General features: G+C 48.8%; 3 protein-coding genes across 3 annotated transcripts; 1 reads left to right on the forward strand and 2 right to left on the reverse strand.

Annotated features, from left to right (window-relative positions):
• Positions 1–7449: 7449 nt before the first annotated feature.
• LOC128268752 (nucleic acid dioxygenase ALKBH1) lies at positions 7450–8927 on the reverse strand. The gene is made up of 3 exons (XM_053005957.1): positions 8772–8927; positions 8136–8662; positions 7450–8040 (listed from the first exon to the last, which is right to left on the reverse strand). Exons 1-3 carry the CDS (start codon positions 8889–8891, stop codon positions 7686–7688), a joined length of 1002 nt encoding a protein of 333 aa, XP_052861917.1. The 5' UTR covers positions 8892–8927; the 3' UTR covers positions 7450–7685.
• Positions 8928–10018: 1091 nt separating this feature from the next.
• Positions 10019–17338, forward strand: LOC128276557 (beta-1,4-mannosyltransferase egh). Its single transcript, XM_053016025.1, has 4 exons — positions 10019–10470; positions 10542–10676; positions 13840–15085; positions 15170–17338. The coding sequence occupies exons 3-4, from the start codon at positions 14282–14284 to the stop codon at positions 15740–15742; spliced, it is 1377 nt and encodes a 458-aa protein (XP_052871985.1). The 5' UTR covers positions 10019–10470; positions 10542–10676; positions 13840–14281; the 3' UTR covers positions 15743–17338.
• A 1164-nt stretch (positions 17339–18502) lies between these two features.
• Positions 18503–24386, reverse strand: LOC128269652 (uncharacterized). The gene is made up of 4 exons (XM_053007035.1): positions 24201–24386; positions 20622–23846; positions 19998–20537; positions 18503–19922 (listed from the first exon to the last, which is right to left on the reverse strand). Exons 1-4 carry the CDS (start codon positions 24384–24386, stop codon positions 18615–18617), a joined length of 5259 nt encoding a protein of 1752 aa, XP_052862995.1. The 3' UTR covers positions 18503–18614.
• Positions 24387–25052: the final 666 nt, after the last annotated feature.

Consider the following 25052-nt stretch of genomic DNA (forward strand, 5'->3'; position numbering starts at 1 on the left):
TTGAAGTCTTACCATCCATTTCCTCAAAATTAAAATTAAAATTTTGTTAGTCAAGAAACTGAAGGCTAGCCGCAAGTTCAACGAGAAACAGCAGACACCGATAGACGCAAGGCCTAATGAGGTGCTAATGTTCACTTGAACCCACTCAAAATGCTGCCTGTTGCCTATGGTTTTGGACGATGGTCCAGTCCTGGTTATTACTGTCCAGAGCGCTTGGAAATTATTGCTATACGCATTTCCGCAAGGTCTAAGTATACGGTTCTGAGGACTCAAAAGTTTAGCTTTCAAAGAGACAAGATATTACACCCCACACCACCAAAAAAGCGGTGAATCAAAACTCGGTATCGGTAGTTGACGAAAGAGTTGAGCATGTCGCAGGGTGACCTCATCCTCATCGAACCTTCGAACAGCGGTAATTATTCCGAGGACAACAAAAAACCGATAGCCGATTGGAGAACTCAGGCTCCACAGTCGGGCTGAAAACAGGCAGCCAGGGCCCACGAGAAAGCGACACGGCGACAGACAGAGAAATAGGGAGGCTCTGTCTCGGTGGCGCCATTAGGATAAAACCATCAAGTAGGCCGACCCCTGAGCTGAGTCTGGCTACCTTTCGTTGATGAGATTTCTAATCGCCTAATCGCCCACACACTACCGTTGATGAGCGTTTTGTGCGTGTTTAGGGTCTCCGGGTCTCTCCGTGGTCCGTCGTTTAATTTTTATTTTTTGCTGCTCGTTGTCGAAGGATAACACATTTTAAAAGACGCAACCAACTGAACAAAAAAAAACAGACGTGACGAAAGGGCCCAAAAGATTCCTTTGAAGACCCGACCCGACCGCTTTTTGCTCTTCTCTTATTGCCGCCGCCGCAACCGCCGCTGTCCCCTCGATGCCGTATGGCTCCGTGGGTCGTGTCGTTAATTCTAATCGTTCTGTTGGGGTCCACCGCACAACCTACGCTGAAATCGTCCGCCGGCCGCCAGTTGGACGAATCTTCGAAGACGGACGCCCGGCAAAAGCGAACCAGAAGAGTGGTCGAAAGAAGAAGCCGAACGGGAAGAGGAGGAATGGGGAGACCCACGGTATACCCACGCGTGTCGCTGGTCCAGTGACGAACGGTTGATCGAACCCCCCTCGCCGCCGCGTACCGCCCTAGCATAGGCGGGCGGCGAAGAAACGATCATAATTAATGGAACATAGCCTTCGTTATTAACCGTCAGCTGACGCAATTTCGAATCGATTACGTTTCGCTTCCGGAGCGGGTGTGAAACCCCTGCGCGAAGACCACGAACAAGACCGGTATCGAGAGGGGAGGGGAGGGGGGGGGGGGGGAGAGAGATCGTGGATTCGAGGTTCTTCTTCTAAGCCGTTCGCTACGTTTAGGCCTTTTCGGGGGGGCATCTTTGGGCGGTGGTTTCTAACAGAGCCATCCCATCCCATCCGTGTGCACGCGGGAAGGCGGGAAGTGAAGTGAACAGCGGGTGTGTCGAGATGAAGATCGGATCCGATCGCGACGCGCCGTAAGCGGCGTCTAAAATTAAAGTCGTCCAATTAAAGCAAACGCTTCCGTCTGGTGTGCTGGCGTGGCGAAATGACGCTCATGACTTCATCCAGTTCCCCCGAGCCTGGGGTAGGCTGGGGAGCGGCGCGGGGAGCGGGTGGAGGAGGCTGTGTCGTGGACCGGGACCGGAAGAGAGAAACTCCATCCATCCGAGTTGTGCCCGGATGACTGAGACTAATTTTCCTGTTCGTAGAGACTGGGACTGGGCTACAGCAGCGCAATCCACTGCAGCAATCCGAGAGCACTCACACGCCTTAGCTACCGAATCTTCCGATGCCGTATTGAGACTTAAGCGATCGGCGAATTCATGCGATGTTTATTCGACAATTGTGGCCTAACTACAGGTACAAAACATGTGAACCGCTTTAATGAAAGTGTATGGTCCTTCGGTAACTACTCTATTTTCTCCCATTCTTTCACGTAATCAGGCGTTTGGAAACTGTCGTGTCGGGTCAGCTCCTGCAAGCTCTTTTTTGCGTCTGACATGTGTCATCCTGATCGATGGCCAATTCTTCATCATCAACTTGATCATCTCTCAACAAGAGCATATTCTCCTGGCACATTCCTTCACATTGAAGTAATGAAGAAGTACTCCCCGCAAAACGACCTTTATCAGGAACAAAACTCGACATTTTCGAGATGCAAAAAGAAAAGGGTGTTGTTTACACGTTTATCTAAAAAATCCGATATCGCTTTAGGTGACAGCAGCTGTCAAACACATATTTAATAATCAACTTGGTGACATTTAATGAGTGTGGCCTTCTGTATCTGTAATACCGCGTGAATTATTTCGCTTAACAAGTTGCCCCCAACCGCTCCCCCTTCCCCCTGATATTTCCCGCCAATTCGCACTGCGCAGAGGGATGAGCTCCAAAGGGGGGATGCGCGAAAGTGCGCCCCAAATACCTCCTAAGCCGGTTCCGCACACGGCATTGGCACGGGGTGTCGCCGCAATTCATTAGGCTAGGAATTCATTCAGAGACGCATTCGCTCGTTGCGCCGGTCGAGACTTCGGAACCCGAACGTCGGTATTTATAGAAATATAAAATATGTATATAACGCCCGAGCCAGATCGGGGCCCAACGGGGACGGGACCGAACCGGGGACAAGACGATGCGGCGAGACCACCATGCGCTCCTGTCCATCATCCGGCGATGTGCCGGATTTCTTGGTCCTTCAGTTTTCTTGCGCTTACGCGCCGTCTGCTGCTGCCGCTGCTGCATTCTTGATCCCCTTTCGGGTAGCTAGGTCCGGTTCGAACCGCTCGGCGGCCACCCAGAGATGGTGGTGTCGTGGGCTTACTTATGCACCGAAACATTTGCACAAAACTAATGCATTTTTTTGGGAGAAACGCACAAAACTAATGCATTTCGGCAAATGAGAAAAGCTAGCCTTGGGAGCGGAAGTACGGTCGTGATTGACGACTAGACCTGTGGCGTTAATATGTTGTCGACCTCGGTCCCCGGTCCAGCCGAGGGTCCAGCTCAGCGCCGTCGACCGTAGGGCCTGCGTTATGAGACAAACGTTGCCTCCGGGGTCGAAGGGAGATGCCGACGGAGACGCAGGCCATATGCAAAATGGCTGACGGGGTTCCGAACGACGGTGGAATGGAAGAACGCACGCAGAACCGCCGTAGGGGATACGCATTTGTTTCGCACGTTTCGGGTGAGCATAAATATGCAAATAGATTTGGCCAAACCGGAGCTACCTCTGGAGGCCACCACCTGGGGGCCACCACCCGGGGACCCCCGAAAACCCCGGGCCGGGAGACGCGCAGGCGCAAAATCGCGCCCCCCCCCCCCGTACGCATGACGCATTGGTTGGCGATTTAGCGGTTTCTCTGGTTACCCTTTTTCTTTAAATTAAGTTTTTAAATTAAGCTAATGCGTCAGCCACAAGGTCCCGTGGGAGAGGATACGGTCACCAGTCGCGGGTTCACTACGCAGGGATTGAGGGGGGGGGGGGGCAGAGTTTTCCTGTTTTACTTTATCGCTGTTTATCCCAAAATTGTGTCCCTTTGGTAAGACTTTAGCTACGTAAGCGGTCGTCACAAAACAGTTTCCAAAGACGGTTGGGAGTTACGAAGTTACTTAACTTACGTTACGTTACTAAGTTACGAACTCTAAGGATTGGAATTGAACTTGGAAGCGAATACGAAAAACGTTTAATGTAAGACTTAACAGTAAAAACTAAGTTGAGTTCCTACTAGATTTGATAAATTTGTTACAGTGAGCAACAGAGATCAACATTGGCTCTGTTGTAGGCCGCCCGGCGGTTTGTAATTGATGAATGAAGAAGAAGAATATAAGAAGAATGTTGGTTTGATTTTCTAAGAACAACATTTTGAAGGTTAACTAACAGAGTTTAGTTTCATCCTCGTGTACTGGCACAGCCATTGGCAACCATATGTTAATTTTCAGCGAGCAACACAATGTTTTATGAAAGTGTTTTGTTTTTCCCCATTTCTTTTTCTATTGCTCGAATATTTTGCATAATAAACCTGTTAGATTTCAATATCTTTACAATACTAGGACTTTGCATTGATTCATGCGGTTTTACAATAGATGGCATTACTCAACAATTCTTTCAACGGAGGCGAGGCTAAAGAATACATTGAAAATCATTACTGAAATATTGTTTATTGTTTTTAATGTATTTATGAAATGTTGAAATAAAAAAAGGATAAAATTTCAATTGATAATTTTTTAACATTTTAATATTTTAATGTTGCTATTTAGAAGTCAATTTGTTTTGTACTTACGCTTGTAACATGGCGAACGTCTTACATTAATCCATGAAGAACGTTAATGAAAATATTTTTTTAACTGTACTTAAAACAGCAGTGACGAACTTATTGCTGCGATCAACAAAGTCCACGCCATTTAACATATGTAGCGATATAAAAAACAACGGATAAAAAGGATGAAACAAACAATGGAAAGTCCTGTGCGCAGTATCGTTTGTTTTACGGTTTCACTACTATCGTGGTCAGTCGCTGTGCCTCAAATCAATACACTGCGCCCTTACACTCCCTAAGAGTAGCCAGGTTCCTTGAGACGAGTTGGTGAATTGGTGACAAAAACTCGAATGAAGAGAAATGCTAAGAATATGGATAAGAAATTGGCTGCGAGGCTGAAGCTTTGAAACTACACACGATGTACTGTAACGGCAAACACCATTACGATCTTCCGTGACCCAGATTTATCAATAGGCTCTTGTTTTCCTTCTTTTTTGTTTTGACTCTATCCCCTCGGTGGCCCCTCGGTGGGGCCTTTGGTCGAACTGGCCTGCCAGCTCGAGTAGAGTAGTCCACCTTCTTGGCGCACAATGCTGCTCGCGAAGGCCGCGCGCTGAATGGGCTTTGGCAAGCAGCATAGGCTAAGACATCACACCATCGTGCCACAAGAAAACTTCATCATCGCGACACAAGGCTCTTCGGCGCTTATCAGTTTGCCAAAATCGGAGTTTGCTTCTTAGACCGTAGCGTGTGTAACCCTTAGTCCGTGTTAGTCCTTGGGGGCAGCTAAGGGGTTGACCGGCCGACCACCTGCAGCAGTTCTAAGCACCACCAAGGCGGCGCTTCGGCTTTCAGACAGAATGGTCAGATTGGGGCGAGAGCAATCTAGGTTAAACGATAACGATCTTATTATGTGAGTGATACACCGGGATCGAGTGCATCGCTTTAAAAGATCCTTTCAACATACAAAACAGGGCTGTGCAAAGTGTGCCCACGGTGGGCTCTAAACGCCCTAGCCAAGTTCCACCGGACCCCGGTTGTCCCCGGGGCTTTGGCGTGGCGTGGTTCGCGTGGTTTATTCTTACATCGATCAATCGAATAGAATCGAATCGAGCCCCATCGAGCTGCCCTTCCGGTTGTCCGACGGTCTGAGGTTGATTGAAATTGCATTTCCACATCTTTGGAAATCACATGTTGAAATGCAGTTTTCATTTTTGGAATGTTTTCATTCGTTTGAGAAGTTCCTGTTATATTTAGTCAATGTTTTGTTATATAAAAATCAATGCGTGTTCGTCCGAATCCGTTGGTTTATTTTTGTATCGTGCCTTGAATATATACTGTGATGATCAGGTTCAGGTTTCTGAGATAAAACTAGTTTTTCTCTGACGGGTGTGACCGGTGCCAGTGTTGGCTCCAATTGCGATAAATGGTATCGCAAGCAAGCTGCTTGGGACTCCTGCTCCAACTTTCTGAAGATTTTTGTAGATCTAACGGTCGGGAAACATGTACAGTCTACGTTCATGAAACCGTGAAACCGTTCATCGATCAAATTATGTAGTTCGAATATTTCAAAAAGCCGACGGCAGTCACAGATAGTAACCACCAACTGATTGCGCACCAAGCATGAACTGAAACTAGGCAGATTTCAGCTGAAAACCAAGATTAATGTAACGTTTGATGTTCGTTAAATAATAAACGCTTTGGACGATCAACGAAGCATGCAGACGGGTCTCTGCTGCCACCAAATCAGTCATTTCGAATAGCTTTACGTGATTTGTTTGTCCAAAAAAGGGGCATGAATTCACATAACGTCACAGCGTTAGCCTAATAAAACCACCGTATGGTCCAGCCCCGAGATCCAGCCCCGAGAATTTATGCAAATCTTGCCACTACCAGCCCAAATGATGCCTTTTTTCTGATTATAGTTTGTTTATTTGTAATGAATTTTAGGCTTAACTATTGCTGAGAAAAAAGCTCGTACGCCGCGTGGAGCCTCTTAACTTTGGTGCGGAAATTTTTTAGCAAAATCATCAAAACATCGGCTTACCGGAATGCAAAGCTGCTTAAATAGCGAACGATGTTCGCTGTCCTTCGGGTGTCCGCGCACTAGTATTCCGTCCCAGTGGCTCACTGGTCCCAGAATACCTTTTGCCGATAAAAAGAAAACGGAGTTACAGAAAAGTAGAAGGCGATGGTCCAAAAAACAACAACCGTGGACGCTACCGAACCAGGGTTGTGTATTTGGGCCTCACTGGGGTGGTGTGATTGGGTGGCTCGCCGGAATCGCCACTGATCCTGATAATCGGATTACATTCCATAATGAGCCAATGGAAACCCAGCCCCCAACCAATTGAGTACCCGGCAGTGGCCAGTTAGATACCGCGAGCCTCATGCCAATAATGTACCACAAGAAGCTTACTATCACGTCGAAAATCATGCATGAAACTGAAGTTCCCACGGACCGCAATAGCAGCCGCTCAAAATCGGTGTATTGATGATCAATTGTAAACGAACTGCGAACAATAACCGAGAGGGAAGCACCTTTCGTACGATAACGATTGTGCAGTAGTGCATGTTTTCGTTATGCACAATTTGTAATTATGTTATTTTATTCATTGAATGTGAATGAATTGTGAATGGTTCGAAGGACCGACATTTATCATAACCGTTACAGCGAAACACAGGCGATTAACTATTCTATCTTCTCAAACGAAGCGATTAGATCTTCCTGCAGACAGTGGAGACCCTGGAAAGACTCATATTTTCCCAAAACGAATTCTGTCGGAGAATAATATTATTTTAATATTATTTTTAATAAAACTAGAATATCATGAAATTTTAACAGTCTTCTTTTGAAGGTTAGTACCAACTGCTAAAGCGGTGAATTCAATACGCCTAGCGCCACCTATGTGTAAGGTACGAGACTTTTCAGCCATGTATTGCATACAATGTTTGCCATTCAAAGGTCATACGGAACGTTCTGAGCTTTTGCTCGACTCTGTCGTTACTGCTCGTCATCTCTAGTCCTTCGCCGTGACCACTTAGCTGATGTTTGAACCTGATTTTTTATTGATTCTACCTTCCTTGAATTCTATTTATTTATTTTGGAATATATTTTACCAAAGTATTTATTCAAAGTAATCACCGTGACGTATGTTACACTTATGCTATCTTTTTCCAATCATCAAAGCACTTCTAATAGCTTATATTTTGTGATCTTGTTAGGCGTCTCATCTTAAAATTCTTTGGCCTTTTACGTTATCAACTATTCTCATCAACAACTATTCTTAACTAACAACATCTGTCGTTACGGATTGCGTCGATGCGCCGATATCGATACATTGCATTAGTCTTGCTTCGCTCTAGAGATTAGGACAGTTTTAAACCTTTCTAACCTTTTAACCTTCTAACTTGTCTTACATTGATGTTGATTCGACTACCCTGCATGTAATCGTGGATTGGACTCCAGAAATCATTATCGTGACATTTTTGCCAATGCTTTGAACACATTTCCGTACCTCCATCGCTCTGCTGATCAAGCTCAAACTCATTCGATTGACACCCAGGCTGCCACCGACAGTTTTCAACTGCAATTTCACCGCTAGCGCACACGCGGGGTACCGCGTGATAGTACTGCCGACTGTTACCGGTCATGACGACTACATCACCGCTCATCAACAGAAGAGCATCCGGTTTCTCTTCTCGCGTCGTACCACCGATCAAGAAGATTCCCGCCAAGCCAAAGCTGTAATCAAGCCAAAGTTTAAGTCACCGAACGCACAGCTCAAATAGGTGACCCCAAGCTCCCCTGGGTTAGTTTGTGTCTATTTGCCTGCTTACCTGAAAGAAAACAGCGGAACCGTTAGATCTTCTTCCGAATGATCCGTATGGCCGGCTAGTGTCGACCCAATCGGATAGTAATTGACAATGGCCGCCTCTGGCGAGAAACTGGATATTCCAAGTGCACTGGCTACGTACTGAACCATTGCAGCAAGATCGTTTGGAAATTGAGTTCGTTTGCCGTCACTATAAACTTTGTTCGTCCAATCGTAGTGAAAACCAAGCGTAGCCCAGCGCAACGCCTTCGATAGCTTTTGCCGCTGCAGTGGATCGCCAATTGTCTGCAAGTGTTCCCACCAACCGCCCGGATGCTGATGCAGGTTAAACTGTGAAGGCAACAAGTTATTTTTGGAGAGACCTCGATGAAAGTCAAGCACACTTCGAGACATCCAATAACGTTGCCCCGTGCCAGTAAACGGATTGGCTATGACGACCAACCCAGGGCGACTGGTTAGCTGGGAAACATTCCACGATTCCGGTGGCCGCAATCCGGGAAACGAAGAGCTTTGTGGGATGGCCTTTATCGGCTAAAACAAAACAAAAACATTGAATGAGAACTGTAGTACTGTTTCCAAATATTACCGTAAACAGTATTAATATGGCTCGGTCCGTTCTAACAAACAATTATATTCATACCTTTAACAGTGGGTCCCCGGTGTGGTTTAAGGTCATAACATTCTCCAGCGAGGGTGGAAGATCTTTGGATTTGTAGTATTTGAAAGATGACTGAAAATTGTCTATCGGCAGATTGTCCATCCTTTGTAAATCGTCACTCGCTTATGTATTTGTGTTTTTAATATCAGAGCGAAAGGCACATCGAGTCGAGAGACTGTTTTTTCGTAACTATGCATTATAAACCGAAATATTTACCGATGACAGTAGCGTTTTCGAACATTCGAAAACACAAACACGATCATAAAGAAATGAACAATTCACAATGAACACAATTCACCTTGCATCAATGAACAAATGAACTCATTTTCTAACTTTTCTAATATTCGAAAATCGGGAAAATGCACGCTAATGGTTGCTGCCATGCCCCGAATATTGGCAACTGCACAATAATAAGAAGTGATTAGAAAAGCGGTGGCGCAAAGGCCAAAGGGGTAAATTTTTACTCGTAGGTCTCGTAGCGAACATCGCAGTTGAAATGCCACTGACTGAAAAATTCGACGCCCACCGCGTCGACGCCAATCGCAAATTGATGTCTCTTTAAATGGCTTGGTTAGCCTTGGTGTGGTGTGCTTAGCGGTGATTAGGGTTTGAAACCCACACCGACACTTGGAATACACACCCTCACCAATACTATCTACCCCGGCACAGGGTGGTGGCAGGAAAAACAGGACACAGGTGTTCCACACTGAAAATGCCGCGGTTTTATGACGCCTGCGCGTGCCCAATTGTACGTGTATGAGTCAGGCATACCTCTAAGCAGTAATCATTAAAGGACGCAGCCCGAAGAATGGCAATTTTAGAAAACGGTGTGTCCTAAAGTTGGTAAAGGGTTAATTCGGTTCATGGCCGTTAGTGCATCTTGTTCGAGCAACACAAGCTGCACTTCAAAGGGATGAGAGAAATGCGTCATTAAAAGGAAAAAGAAAATAATGTTCGTTTTGACAGCAGACAGAGAAAAGCGTTTTCCATTTCCCGGACTACTCGGTTGCTTAGATTTCCATTCGTGGTTTCCATACTTTGTTGCTGATAGCGCGTTACATATGGTGCGTGTACAAACGACCTTGCGTGACAGTGTGCGTTGCAGTGTCCGTGCTGCTGGTGGTTGTCTGCTTGTTCGAAAGCCTTCGCTTCGGGCACGGGGCACGCGCTATAGGCAAAGGGGTGTACAAGCGACACAGAATCTGAGGCGTTAGACGTTCAGGACGGTTTTCTCGGCTCGGTTCGCATCGCTATGCGCGGCAAGTGACCCGTTCGTATCGGCTCGGGTGGTGTTGGAGGCAGTTTCAGTGGGCGCACACGTCGTCCGGTCGTCGGTCACTCGGTTCGCTGATGCCGGAAGCGCTACGAAATAATTGTCTGTGATAGCGAATGAGTTCGCGAGAAAGTGTGCATGAAAAAGTGCCCGGTGCAGGCGGGAAGGAAAGTGGCCAAATTTCCATCGGTGGCAACGACGCAGCTTCGCGGCTTCCACACGCAACCAATCAGCCAATCAGCAGTAGCACACCCAGATTCTGCATCCATTCAACAAAAGAACAACCAACCGGCCGAACCGAAAGGGTGATCACCGTCCAAGCAGCGAAATAAAATCAAACCCAACCCAGGTGCCCCGAGTGGATACGAGCGCGCGCGTACGACCTGTGCGAATGTGGGGTTGAGCGAGGTAGCGAATAATACCGATTCGCTTACGCACCAGCAACGCCACTCTAACTCCCTCTTCCTCTGTCCTGTCAGCATCACAGATACCGTGGCGCAGTAACCACCATATCGCCAGAAATTGTAATAAAGAAGAAAGCGCATCGGATCCTAAAGAAGGCACCTGGCTCCATCGTGTTGTATTAGCCCATTCTCCATCGTCCCGTGAAAAAGGTAGGTCCAATTAACTGCATCCATAACCAGGTAATACAGATTGAACATTGCGAAGCTGTGCGTGCCGTCGAAATTATTAATCTTAAATGTCACAGGTCTTACCGCATACTATGAACCGCCGCGACACGCAACTGCGCCTATAAGTATGTTAGAACATCTTCCTTCCCTGTTCTTTGCACTCTGCAATCTAACGCCACTCCTTTCACAGCCGGCACATAACGAGCTTTGGTTTTGATATTTTTGCAGCACTTCCTGCTAGAGATTTGTCGGATAGCCCGGATGTCGTCGGGAGTTGCAACCACAGCATCCCATCTGTGTGCTGTGCTGTGACCATGAGCTCGATTCTTCTCCCTACACCGCTGCGATGCATTTGGGCACACACCCCAAGGAACGAATCTTTCTTCCCGATTGGATTTGCTTTTTGATTAATGTGCTGTGCTAATTGTGCGCTATTAAAATTAGCTGCTATTAGCACCCCCGAACATTGCCTATATCGAGCGCTACCTAGGTCTCTGCTCGTTAAAATCGCATTTAGACCGTAAGCCACTGTTTTCGCATGAACGAAAACGATTGCACGGCGAAGGCTGTCAGTCAGTCAACTCGATAATTCAAATTAAGCTCCACAAAGTGACAGCGCACGTACAACACACCAAGTTATGATTGGTTTTTTTGTTTTTTTCAAGAGCAGCACAAACAGTACCCCAGATGCCCACGCTGAAAGTCTCAAACGCGATAATGCTTTTGAGCAGACGAGAAGATACTGTTCGGCAACATTCGTTTGCGAAATGTTGTTGTTTGACAACTGCTAATCTCTGGGTGCTGCTAAACAACAAGAGAACCAAAACTATTCTGCTCACTTTCGAATGAGAATTGTTTGATGCGATTAGTAACGGATAAGATGTTGCTTGCTGTGCAATTTGCAAACCCAAGGAGGCGAGCGTTTGACCGACACATTTTGATGCTAATGCTTGCTGCCGATAGAAGAAAGAAGAAATGGATTTATGGAGATAGTTCCAGATTTGGTAATGGATACCACAGGATAGTAGAAAGTAGACCGAAAGATAGTAGAACAATGGGTACCACAAGACAGTAGGAATGGAAATTCATGAAACATCCACAGGTTGCACCTCCGGAATCTTGGCGCAGGTGGTCTGGCGCATCCTCCGGCTTGTGGCCAGCTGTAGGCGAGTAACTTTGGCAGTGTAAACATCTGTGAAGAGCAAAATAATACCGTCCATCAAAATGAGGATTATTTCACTCCCATTGGTAGGCCTTCAAGTATTTAAATTGTGATTCTTCCATGCGCGATGCTGGTTGCATTTAATTTTCAGTTCAGCATGTCCGACTTGAACGATTTAGGTGGGCCAACGGGGATCGGTATTGTTCGTCGCCGTTGGCAAGATGAGCTAGTTTCTGTTCTGCAATTCCTGCAATCTTGCTTTCATTTTCAATCCATAAACAGGCACGGTTACTTTCTGGAAACGATGGCTGATCTCAGGTCCCCGTAGAGTAAACAGGGTTTGAAATATTGCTTTCTAACATGGCACACCTATTACTCCTGTGGACTAAACTCCTATAGATCTAGCAGTGGGCATTATTGCCCTCAAAAAGGTTATCGGAGAACAGAATGTGCTATCGTCAGGTGCAATAATGATGCAAACCAAGCAAACCCACCCGGTGCGTTTGGCGCACAGTTAAGAACATGGCCAAAAATAAACCCAACACGGTCGCGCGCGAGATCGCGACCGCCATAATCGGTGAAAAGACCACTCATCATGTGACTCAGTCGGCCACGGGATGTCGTTGTTTTCTCGCTCAAACAGTGCCTTTATATGGCCATTGAATCACCAAACTCGCATGCCTTGTTCATGCTCCCGCTTCATTCCCGGTCCCTACGCGGATGCCCTGTTCCACGGAAGAAAAGTGAACTAACTACGATTAGGGGGGGCAGGGAGCGTGAAGGTTACAAATGATTTCCCAGTGTGACCAGTTAATATCACCGGAGGCCACAGATTGCAGCCCAAGCCGCATTGTCGCTAGCCCTGCAGTAACTGGGTGGCATTAAGACAAAAAAACGGACACTTCCTGCGATAAGATAACGGATTCGGGTTTTTTTTACACACTGGTGGTATAGCGGTTGGTGGGGAAATTGGCTCTCCTCTTCCCGCACTGTCCTTGCTAATCCCAAATACCCTCTCTCGACACAGCGCGCGCGTGACGCTCCCCCCATTCGACTGTCATGTGCTTCGTTATAAAAAGTATGACCTATGTTCGATCCACCATTCCTCTATCACCGTTAATTGCTGCCATTGCTGTACTTATCACCGGCATTAATACTCCCTGTTGACCCTCGTTGGAAACGGTTGTACGGCTTGTGGGCAGTACAAAGCGGCTGTAGCTGGTGATGATTGCTTGCGATCGAAGGGAGGAGGATACGGGGCACTGGAGCGTTATATCACAACCGTCAGTCTGTGAGCACATGAGAGCCCCTAGGCATTATCACAGGTCGAAGTCGATAGAGCATTGGCAGAGAAGCTGGCAATAGAAGCATCGGACAAGCTATGTTCATCGGAGTGTGCCGGTTCGTCTATAGGCTGATAAGCCTATCAACTAGATTCTAGCCGAAAGGCTGCTTATCAGCCTAGATAGATTTCTGCTGTGGGCGCACGAATGAATCATTTCCCTTCAGAGAGTCCAGATACCAGTCGGATGCAGATACCAAGAGTGTCGGCCCCACCCACTTCCCTGTTGGGAGGCAATCGGACGTCTTGGACTTGGTTTTAATCACCGGCGGACGCATCGACGGAGTTTATCACCAGGCGTGAATCACTCTCAATTAGCCTTGTAGGCGTTGTGTGCGTTGTACTGGGTATAGCAATGCGATGACAGTACTGCGCCCGCGTACGTTACAAACTCTTTAGTAGTGGTACTTGGCTGTGGGTATCAGAGTATTATCGATATGACCGGCATGATAGTGCCGACGTGCTGGAATAATCCGAAGCGGCCTCGGTCTCCAATCTAACGATTGGTGCTCGCTCATTTCCATTATGTACATGAGTTTGACGAATTATATACAACCGAAGTACAGTGTAAAACTACATATCTCTGTAATGGATTGCTTCATCTCATCTAATCTTGCCAAATTTCCCCTTTTCACTTCCAGCTCGAATAGCAGATTCCAACGGAAAGCATTGTCACGTCACGGCGTCACGTCACGTGCGCGTTGACGTTAGCGCAGTGCCTTTCGGCGGCTTCGGCCGATCATTGCAACCGTTGCACCGAACTGCGCTCTATCTGATTGCATCTCTTCCTCAATACAACTAGATCGACAGGGATGCCACTTGAACACTTCTGGTGATTATTGTCGGTGCGCTACTGACCCGGACGGGGAGGCTTTCATCAGTACACAAAAAGCCTCCAACGACGGTGTGCGTAGCGAATCGGTTTCATCCAAAGCATAACAATTCGACTAATCCCACTGGCGGCCGATGATCATCTTCAGTCCAGTTTAACCCATAGTATCCTGTTCACCCGACCCGCCTGAATATCCTGGTCAGCTTCTACTCCAACTCGAACCGAAACGCGAGACAACAACCGTCGCAACAATGCTAAATTCTGCCTCGAAACATTTGCTGCACTGCGGCCTACTACTGACTCTGTTGGTGGTGTTCGAGGTGTTCTCGGGTGGTATCAAGGTGAACGAGAACTCTTTCGTGTCGATCGATCCTTGGGCCGAGTACGGTTCGTTGGCGACCGTTATCCTGTACCTGCTCCGGGTGCTTACATTTCTCACCCTGCCGCAAGTGTTGTTCAACTTCTTCGGACTGATCATCTACAATGCCTTCCCGGAGAAGGTGGTGCTGAAGGGTTCCCCGCTGCTAGCACCATTCATCTGTATCCGGGTGGTCACCCGGGGTGACTACGCCGACCTGGTGCAGTCGAATGTACTGCGCAACATGAACACTTGCCTCGACACGGGGCTGGAGAACTTCCTCATCGAGGTGGTGACGGACAAGCCGATCGGGTTGCCGAAGCACCGGCGGACACGCGAGATCGTCGTGCCGAAAGAGTATAAAACCAAGAGCGGGGCCATGTTTAAGGCGCGCGCCTTGCAGTACTGTCTGGAGGAGAGCGTCAACGTGCTGAACAACAACGACTGGGTGGTGCATCTGGACGAGGAAACGCTGCTGACGGAAAACAGTGTGCGGGGCATCATCAACTTCGTGCTCGACGGCAAGCACCCGTTTGGGCAAGGGCTGATTACATACGCGAACGAAAACGTCGTCAACTGGCTGACGACACTCGCCGACAGCTTCCGAGTGTCGGACGATATGGGCAAGCTGCGTCTGCAGTTCAAACTGTTCCATAGGCCGTTCTTCAGCTGGAAGGGCAGCTACGTGGTGACACAGGTAAACAGGGCTGCAATACACACACCCACGCACATGTGGCTTTGACGGCGCATTTGACTTAATTTACTACTGCCCGCTTTTCAGGTGCACGCTGAGAAAGACGTTTCGTTCGACAATGGGATCGACGGGTCGGTAGCGGAAGACTGTTTCTTCGCGATGCGTGCCTTCGCCCAAGGCTACACCTTCGACTTCATCGAGGGAGAAATGTACGAGAAATCGCCCTTCACGCTCGTCGACTTCCTGCAGCAGCGGAAGCGCTGGTTGCAAGGCATCCTACTGGTCGTGCGTTCGCCCATGATACCGGTGTGCAACAAGCTGCTACTTGGCATCAGTCTTTGCTCTTGGATAACGATGCCTCTGTCCACCTCCAACATGGTGTTTGCCGCTCTCTACCCAATTCCCTGCCCGAACGTGATCGATTTTGTATGCGCCTTCATCGCCGGATTCAATATCTACATGTATGTGTTCGGTGTGATCAAATCGTTCTCGTTGTACCGCTTCGGAGTGGTCAAGTTTCTGGCCTGTGTGCTCGGGGCGCTCTGCACCATACCGATCAATGTGGTGATCGAGAACGTGGCCGTCATTTGGGGCCTGATCGGGAAAAAGAACAAATTCTACGTGGTACAGAAGGACGTACGGGCGCTCGTGACGGTGTAGAGATCGAGTAGCGAAGCGACAGCGGGGCACGACGCGTGAGCTGTAGAAAACGCCGCAAGTTGGACGCCGACGGACGGATACGAAGCAAAGGGAAAAGTGTGATTCTGAATGTATTGCATTCTTTTTCGCCAGTAGCTCCCCTTTTCTGTAGCTTTACATGCACTTATTACGCCCCGTATTATTATTGCTCCTGCGCGAGCCAGTCAATGTATGTCTTTAACTGTTTCATTTTTATTAGCGACTTTTTTGTCGCTACACTATGTTAAATATTAGACTAATGTGCCCAGCGCAGCGGTTTCGTTCGCAGTTTTGTGATTTTTGTTCCACCGTAGGAATCTTATTCAAACAAAAAAAAAACAAACAAACTAGTTTCTATTGCAAGCAAATTTTCCAGGGTTTTAGTTTTCCTTTCACCACATTGTACTTCATGTAGAAGTTAGGTGGTCAGAGGATAGAAACGGAATAGTCGTTTGCTTAAAGGGCATCATTATTTACCTCATAATTACCTCATATATGCTAAATTTAATTATTCGCGAGGAGTTGGCTAGGGTGAGCAACCCTAGAAACTTTCAAATACAACAAAAAAAGGTTTTACTTCATATTTATATATCGGTATTGGAAAAGATGATTGAAAAATGTTCTCCACTGGTCCGCCGGAATAGGCTCCCCGTTAATAGACAAAATGTTCAGCAAGCCTGTACGAAAAATGAAGCCAGTCTCAAAAGACAAAGACCCAAGAAAAACTGTCAGTAGATCTACTGTTGGTCCTGCAAGGAGCGCACTGGCGTCGGATGCACTTCTGGACAACAGCACAAATCGCAGTGAAATCACTTCATTATATTTGCGCTCGTAATGATCATTTATTTAAGGAGGGTAGGAGGGTGAAGGCTACTGGCGGTCGTTCACGAGGAACTCTTCTGTCTTTTGAGTTATTTATGATTTTCTCACAATAGAAGCGCCGTTTAAACGTAAGCTATACCGTTACGTCCTGTAGATGATAAAGGCAGTGGGCAAATTTTAGGAAAAAGAACGACGATACGATGATACTGTGCATTGACGGTAAGCAGGGTCAGTAAAGTTAGATGTCTACTACCATTGCCGTCTCATGATTACCTAAACTCCGGGCGGTGTCTAGTTCCCGTAAAGTTCGTTAAAATCACATTGAGAACGCTAACAACTGCCGTCCCCATCATGTACACAAGTGCATGGCAAAGGGGTGTCTATAACAACTTTATATAAAAAAGCAGCTCCGTTAGATGACGACGCGTGTAAAACTCACTAGCTGTTAACGCAGTTTGCGTTGGGTTGTTAACGTTCTTAATTTGATTGTATTGAACTATGTAAGGGCCACGACTTGGTATTATCCGGATTTTATGTAGCTTCGGTGCGGCGGTGCTAGCAGGCAATTGAATTTCAGGATCAGTTCACGAGAGGCGCTTTCACAAATGAATCCAGTGCGATTATAATAAAATTGTGTGTTTAGTAACACGAGTAATTCAAATTCACGATAAAAGTCCCACAGAATGGGAGCAAAGATCTTAAACGCAATTGGTTGACAAATTGGTTGATCGAATCGGAAGGCACACGCGAGGTAAAAAGCTCCAAGAAATAAATTAGGAGAAGCATACTCTTTCTCTTATGTGTCTTGCATTCGTTTCGAGTCTTCTTACTTCAAACCTGATTACGCGTCTTCAACAAAAAAACATTCGACTAACGGAAGTTGATTCTTTCCAATAGAACGGACCCGGCCGTATTTATTTAATTTACTTAATAGTTTACTTAATCTAACTAAACCAAAGAATTGTAAGCAAAATGTGGCATTTCCTCCACTTCAGAATAGCCTTATCCCGGGCCAGCACGGCTGTAAGATGTCGACGATGCATTGGGTATCGGTTGATGTATTATTATTGTTGTTGTCGGGATTGAGTTGTTATTGTGTTTTCAAATTACTCAGTATCAGAATCTTTTTATTGCCAATAGGTGGTGTTACATTTCTATTTGTGGATGATGCTGTTCCCGGGGCACATGTTTCTCCCGGCATAGCCGGTATATGTAGTTTCTTCGGTGGCTAGAGGCTCTTTTGGCAAAAAGTAAATAAGTTTAGTGCATTGTGGTTTTTCCCTGTCTCCTTTTTCTTGGCCCTCTCTATAGATCGTTGGTGGTCATCATTGGTTTCCCAACGCCTTGAGGCGCTCGAGGTGACGCTCTTCTGCTGTGATTGTATCGCGGGACACGCCATGGACGCGATCGGTAGACGACAGCTAAACCTGTACAATAAGACCGGGCAACGAGCCAAAAAGCCAAGGAAACATGAACCAAAACCACGTTAATCCAACTACGAGGGTACACAAACTAAACATTAAACAATAAGGGATGAGAGGACAAAAGGAAAAAGCGCATGGAGGTTCTAAAGGACAATTCAATTATGTCCTTTTGCCGCCGAAGCCTGTATGACGGAAGCCACACCAGCGAAACTCTGTACGCCAGCAGCTTTTTGATTTGCAAAAAAAACTTTCATTTCGCCTAAAACACTTGATTGGCCATTTGGCCGTTTTATAGATACGTATTTTATCTAAAAAGATCTAAATTAAAATTGATACCCTATGTGCTGTAAAGGGTAGAAACGGTCGCGTCTCGTAGGATATTACGATAGTCCTGCGGCGCTGCAACCATTAAACGAAGAGATAACTACGAACGAGAAAGAAAAAGTGCTCTAAGCCATGTATTAGAAATAACTGTACACTGCACAGTAGTTACAGAATTGCAGCATACAGCATACAATATATGCTTTAAAGCGCTTTCTCTCTTCTCAATCATCTCTTCGTTTAATGGTTGAAGTATGAATTGAAGTACCGAATCACATATTCGTGCTTCAGTCGCAACAAAGGGCAGCGATCTGCAAGTGCAGCGCAGACCGGATTGTACCAGCCCGGACCGGTGAATCTGTTTGCACAACCCGATCAAATACCGGATAACCACAAAGTTGGCGTCGTAGTTGGTAGTCATAACGAACGCTGAGCGCTCGGCCGCACTGTTTCTGGTGGCCGGTGACAGGCTCTGTCTGCAGAATTAGATTGCGGCGAGCAAGCAAACGCTCTCGGAAAGCAACCTGCATGTCTGCTACTGGATGACGGATCCGATCAATCTCGTCTAGATCTTGCTCAAGTCGTTCGATCAAGCTGGTTGATGCCTGGATCGCTCCGTCCGGCGTTGACTCGAACTTATGTTCGCCGGTGGCGACCCCAACACTCGCACCGATGGCACAGCTGCCCCCGTTGAACGATCGCTGCAGTCCCGGTTGCGGCTCGTCTGTTCGTTCCGTTTTGATTTCCAAGCCATTCGCATCACTTGTCAATGACGGTTCTACCTTCGCACTGTGCCGTGGATCAGTCGCTGAATAGCCTGCATCGACATTTCCTCCGCAATTGGTGTTCACTGGCGACGGTTTAGTGTCGAGGTTGGCGCGAACGTTGTGGGCCGCCAGCCCGGATTGGTACTGATCGAGCTCCTCGTGCAGTTTTTCCTTCGATTCCGCCAGCACACGCTGGGCGTAGCTCATCCCTGCCAGGCGCACCGAAATACCGGTTTCGAGCAGGATGTGCTGAGCCTTCCAGCGGTTGCGAGGGGATAGCAGAAAGTTTTGCAGTCGCCGTACCGGCTTTAGGTGGGTGTCTTGGGCCAGACTTCCCCAGTCAACACCGAGCGGATCGCCCAACGCCTTGCACTTGTTCTCCTCCTCAAGCTCGCCATCCGAGATCTCCTCGAAGTCCAAATCCATCTCCTCCTTCAGCTCCTTATTGGCATTCAGTTTGCCGGCATCCTTCGCCTCGCTCTCGTCCATCAACAGTTGGTCCGACGGTACGATAGTTTCTGCGGTCTCGTCCACTGCCTGTGTGCTGCGTTCCGTGGCATCGATCACTGACACATCCATAGGCTCGCCATCCTTTTCCGGGAGTTTGGACACGACGGACTGCCCACAAAAGAAAGCAGCAGCAGCGGGAGGATTCTTTTCGCTATCCGACACAGTGTCCCCGGTTGCCAGTAACTGCAATGCGGGTGCGATTTTTCCTCCGACCGCCGTCACGACGTCACACTCGCTGCTACTCTCAGGCAGCAGTTTGTTGTTGGTGCCATTGCCAATGGGTAGGATCGAACTGCTCGTCTGAAGGCTTATTATTTCCTGCGGGGCAAACAACGATAAACACATGACAATGGTTGTCATATTTATTGATGAAATGTAACTAACTCCGCTTACCTCTTCTCGCATCAGTATTTCATCCGGATCATCGCTGATCTCGCTCAGATTGTCCACATCCGTTGCTTCGGTTGCCTGTTGTCTAGACAGAGCACGGTGCTGGTCGCCATGACCATCCTGGGCCCCGATGACCGATCCCTTGGCTACATCTTCCGTTCCGGGTTCTACGGATGATGGCCGAGCGGCCGTGATCGGCGTAACACCGTCGCTATCACAGGCTCGACCCTCCGGTAAGATGGTTCCGGTAACAGCAGCAGGCTCTGGGCTACTAGGTTCATTGGCCATTCTGCGTGGAATCATCGCCTGCTCCAGTTTGGTATCGTTCGGTTGCGGCGGTGGAGTAACCGTAGAGGCGGAGTTCACCTGCTGGAAACCTCCTGCAGCAGGATGCGTATGGGGCGCCGCCATAGTGCTACCGCAATCGGCATTCGAGTGTGCGAGTTCATGCCCACCAGAGCGCTGATGCTGCTGCTGCCCGGAATGGATGTGATGGTGGACATTCGGCTGAATCTGCACTTGTTGCTGATGATGCTGCTGCTGCTGCTGCGGCGGTGGCAGTTGTTGTGGTTGTGACGCAGACGATAGCTGATGCATGGGACTTGAACTTGACGACATTGAAGCCACCGGAGGCGTCTGACGGTGCTGATGCTGGGTGGAAGATTGATTGAGACTCGGCACCATCAGTGATCCAGCACTGCCACCTCCGCCACCGGGTGGTAAGGTACGATTTACGTTGTACTTATTCAAGGGAAACCGATTAGGGCCACCAATGTTTTGCATGCTAGGCCCAATACCACCACCGCCTCCACCCATATGCGGCTTGCGAGCGTGCCCATGATACGGACCATGCGGATGACGCCGGAAGCCGATGGAGCGATCGTTGAGGGCGCGCTGATGGGGCAGATAATCTCGATCGTCCGACGGTCCGCCCTTCACCGAATGCCATTCCGGTGGCCCTCCCATAGCGCCGCCACTGCCACTGCCGCCACCACCTCCGGAACCGCCACCGTGCGATGCCGGCTGCCAGGAACGCCGCGGTCCCGAAGGACCATGTATCGGTCCATGTCCGTGCGATGTGGAAGGAGGGGGCGGACCACCACCGCCGCGTTCGTCGTGCTCCCACTGACGGTCCTTGTACTTCCACTCCAGATCCAACCCGCGGTCGCGGTCCTTTTCCGTTGACCACGATTCACTCTCCTTCCACTGATGATCATCCCATGAACGGCCATTTCCTCCGCCACCGACACCCCCTCCTCCAGTGGAACTACTTCCGCCAGCACCGCTGCCACTTCCGCCAGCTCCGCCGGTCCCGGTAGTGTAGGGTTCCGGCTCGCGGCCGTGACTGGAGTGGCCCCCGCTGAGCCCCGGTCCATGATCGCGGCTTTCCCACTCACGGCCCATTTCCGAACGCTCGTATCGTCGGCCATGCTCCACCTCGACACGCGGTTCCCGATCCCAGGTGCGGTCATGATCGCGCCGTGGTGGCGGATCGTCCGGATAGTCACGACCGTACTCGTGCACACCACGCTCTCCTCCGCCCCGCACCACCAGCCGCTCATCGTAAGCAAGGTCAGTGTCCGCACGATAATCACGCGCCATCATTGTGTGACGCTCGTAGTGAGGACTTTCCCGCCGCGTGCCCCGGATGGCTGGCACCATCGTCAGGTACTCACGCTCCCTCGATCGGCTACGCCGCTCGTGCACCTCCAGGTAAACGCCACGGTCTAGTCTTTCGTACGACGAACGATCCCGGTCGCGCAGCCTTGCGCTTCTAGGGGAACCCGACCGGCTGCGGTCCCTATCGACCGATTTGCCCGGTGAACGTGCTGCAGCCAGTGCACGTGCACGCTCCGCCGGCCGGGGCAACAGGCGCTCGACTGGCCGGTGGCGGTCCGGCTTCTCCAGCCCACCGTCGTTATCACGGTCAACCCGTCGCAAAGTGCGGGCCTGTGGTTGTTGCTGCTGTTGTTGCTGTTGCTGTTGCTGTTGCTGCTGTTGCTGTTGCTGCTGTTGTTGTTGTTGCTGCTGCTGCTGTTGCTGTTGCTGGTGTTGATGTAAAACTTGATGTTGCTGCTGTTGCAGCTGCTGCTGCTGGTGCTGGTGTTGGTGCAGATGTTGATGCTGCTGCTGGTCTTTCACGGTCAATCGTTCACGTGAACGTTCCTGGCACCGCACTAGAGCTTCCTCGCGCTCCTGGCGCTCTTTGCTACGCAGCGCTTCTCGTTCCTGCCGCTCCTGGCGTTCGCGGCGCTCGCGCTCCTTCAGCACCTCGTGCCTCCGACGATCGCGATCCGGTAGCAATTCGGAAGGCGATCGCTCACGACGCATGGGCACGATTTCGCGATACCGAGATACCGGCGGAGGGGACACGCGCCGCTCGGGGCTCTTCTTCTTTATGATCACCGATCCTCGGACCGGCACGGGCGAAATGGTTGTCCGTGCTCGCGCGATCGGTGGAGATACCACACGCAACTTCAGGCGCTCTCGTTCCCTCTCGCGCAACCGCATTCTTTCTTTTTCTCTTTCCCGTTCCTTTTCTCGCAGTGCCAGCTCGCGCTCCTTTTCACGGACTCTTTCGCGTGCATCAATGGCCGACAGCTTTTCCTTTTTTGCGCTCAACATTTTTGCTTTCATTACAGAATACTTCGATGAAATCTTACCCGCCGGCGATTGCGACAGTTCCCGGGCAGCTTTGCGCGCATTAGCGCTGCCGCTGCCACCCCCGCTACCACTGCCGCTGAGGGCGGCATTCTGGTTCGATGTGGCAAGCTTTTGACAACAGATCGTTTTTGCCAACATCTGCAATCCTATGGCGGATTTCTTCTCCAGCAGACGCTTGCCACCAACCGTTACGGTCTCATGCGCGGCGGCCAGCTTTTTGGCATGCTTTTTCGACAGCTTAGTAATGGTGCTAGCGCACGATTCCGAGCTAGTGCTCGACGCTCGTAGGACGCGCGTTGCCGCGTGGCGTTTCTTCGGCCGCCGGTGAACTGTCGCATGGGATGAGCTGCTGGACGAGCTCGACGTTTCCGAGTCAGATGAATCCGACCCGGAACTGCTGGAGCTGTCGGAGCTGGAGGATGAGCAGTGGTGCTGCTGTAGTTGCTGTTGTTGCTGTTGGTGCACATGATGATGTTGCCGCTGGGAGCGGTGCGAACTTGACGGTATCAACTGCTTTTTTAGCTTTTTGCCTAGCTGATCCTTCTTTACCTTCGTTGCATCCATTTCTAGCTTTAGCTCGTGTTGTAGTTCCTGACGCTTGCGCTCTAGCAAATCCTGGTCAGCATTCTCCAAGGACGACTGATCCCACGTAGCCGCTTCACCAGAGCCTGGGTCTCGTGCCGGGGCGATACTGCTGCTGCTACTGTCCCCTTCCGCACTGCTGGGACTTTGGATGTTGCTGGAACGTCGTCGACGCAGCTGACCGCTACCGCTCACCAGCTTCTTGTACACGTGCGACGATGGTTCAGCTTCCTGCAGCTTCTGCTCCTCGTTGTGTTGCAGCAGCTGCTGGTGATGCTTTTTGTGGTACCGGGACGGCGTTTGCCGTTGGTGCTGGTGATGGTATTGCTGATAGTAATGGGGAAGTGGTGGCTGGTCAAGGAGCTTTTCGAACGGTCTAACCCGTTCCCCTCCGAGACCGTGTTCCACAGTACCACTCGTGCTGCCGATAGCCGCACCAGCGGCTGGGTGCTCTACTGATGGTCCTACGGTTTTACCGCTCAACTGCTTCGCTGCCAGCTGTGCTTGTATGATTCGGGCGTGTGCCGCTACACTCTCCGGCACGTTCACCACTTTCGGTTCGTCTACGGCCGACACGATGCGCCTTACGATTTCTTCCTTCGTCTCCTATGGGAAAAGGCAAAAAAGAGGACCCATTAGATATCCTCTCCAGAGTGATAGTGATAAGTGGTAAGAGTGAATTGTTACAGACTAAGAGAACACAAAAGTGAGGCCAGTAGAACGCCTTTTAAGGACGAAACCAAATATTTTAAAATAATTTTTGTGTAAAGTGACCAGTTGAGCAGTGACCATGATTTATTTGTGTTTTGGAGGCTGTAGGCATTACAAAAGTGCTCGAAAAGAGCGATTTACTTTGAAATGTGCTACAACGAAAGGGAACTGGTCAGGTTTTTTTTTATCTTAGAGGAACGGAATTTTATTTTCTTAGTCTGTAACATATTCGCGCAAAATGACACTAACACAGATAGTAATGCCAGTATCTTGAGAGTGGTACTGCTGTTGCTGATGCTGCTGCTGAGACGATGAGGACGAGCGGCCGACTCGCTTGGTACCAAGACGCTGGAAGACGCTTGGACGATCTTTGACCAACGTAGACTTTTTACTGGATAGTTCTAATGTTATTTTGCGTTTGGTCGGTGTAGACATCTTAGACCCGTGAGCCCCAGTACGACAACATCATCATTCCCGTGAACTAGTTAGCGGCTGCGATAAAATACCGTGAGCAACTGATGCGCATGTATGGCAGCGCTGCTAAATCAATGTCTCTGCTCTAACCTATAACAATTGCACCAAAACTAGAAGCCGTGCCCAGGCTCCAACGATTTAATGTTTCGCACGACACACCGCACCAACATTCACTACGTTCTAGCTTAATCTCTGCACACGCAACGTACACAAACGAAAGCGATGATTTTTCAGGTGCACTCTATTTTCACATGGACGAGAGACGTTGAGCTGCGGTAGCAGTGTATGCACAACTTTCCTGTAATGTAACCAATCGCACCGAAAGTTACACAGGGTGGTCAAAGAAGCGATCACTTTTTCATTTGGTTATAGTAACGGCTAAATATCTTTTGATGCTTTTATATGAAAGGTTTATTCATTCCATTTTTTTATGTAAAACAATTTTGGTCAAATGTCCACCTTTTTTGAGTACATTTTCGACTGTCTGTGATCCTCTCTCGGCAATGTCAATTTGAATGTCGGTCTTGAGATCGTCTATAGTTGCTGGTTTGTTCGTTCGAAACATTTATGTTTCACCGCAGCCCAAAAGATAACAGTCCAATGGTATCAAATCGCCGTTTCTGGGAG

This window comes from Anopheles cruzii, chromosome X (assembly GCF_943734635.1).
Source record: "Anopheles cruzii chromosome X, idAnoCruzAS_RS32_06, whole genome shotgun sequence".
In the NCBI taxonomy this organism is placed as follows: Eukaryota; Metazoa; Arthropoda; class Insecta; order Diptera; family Culicidae; genus Anopheles; species Anopheles cruzii.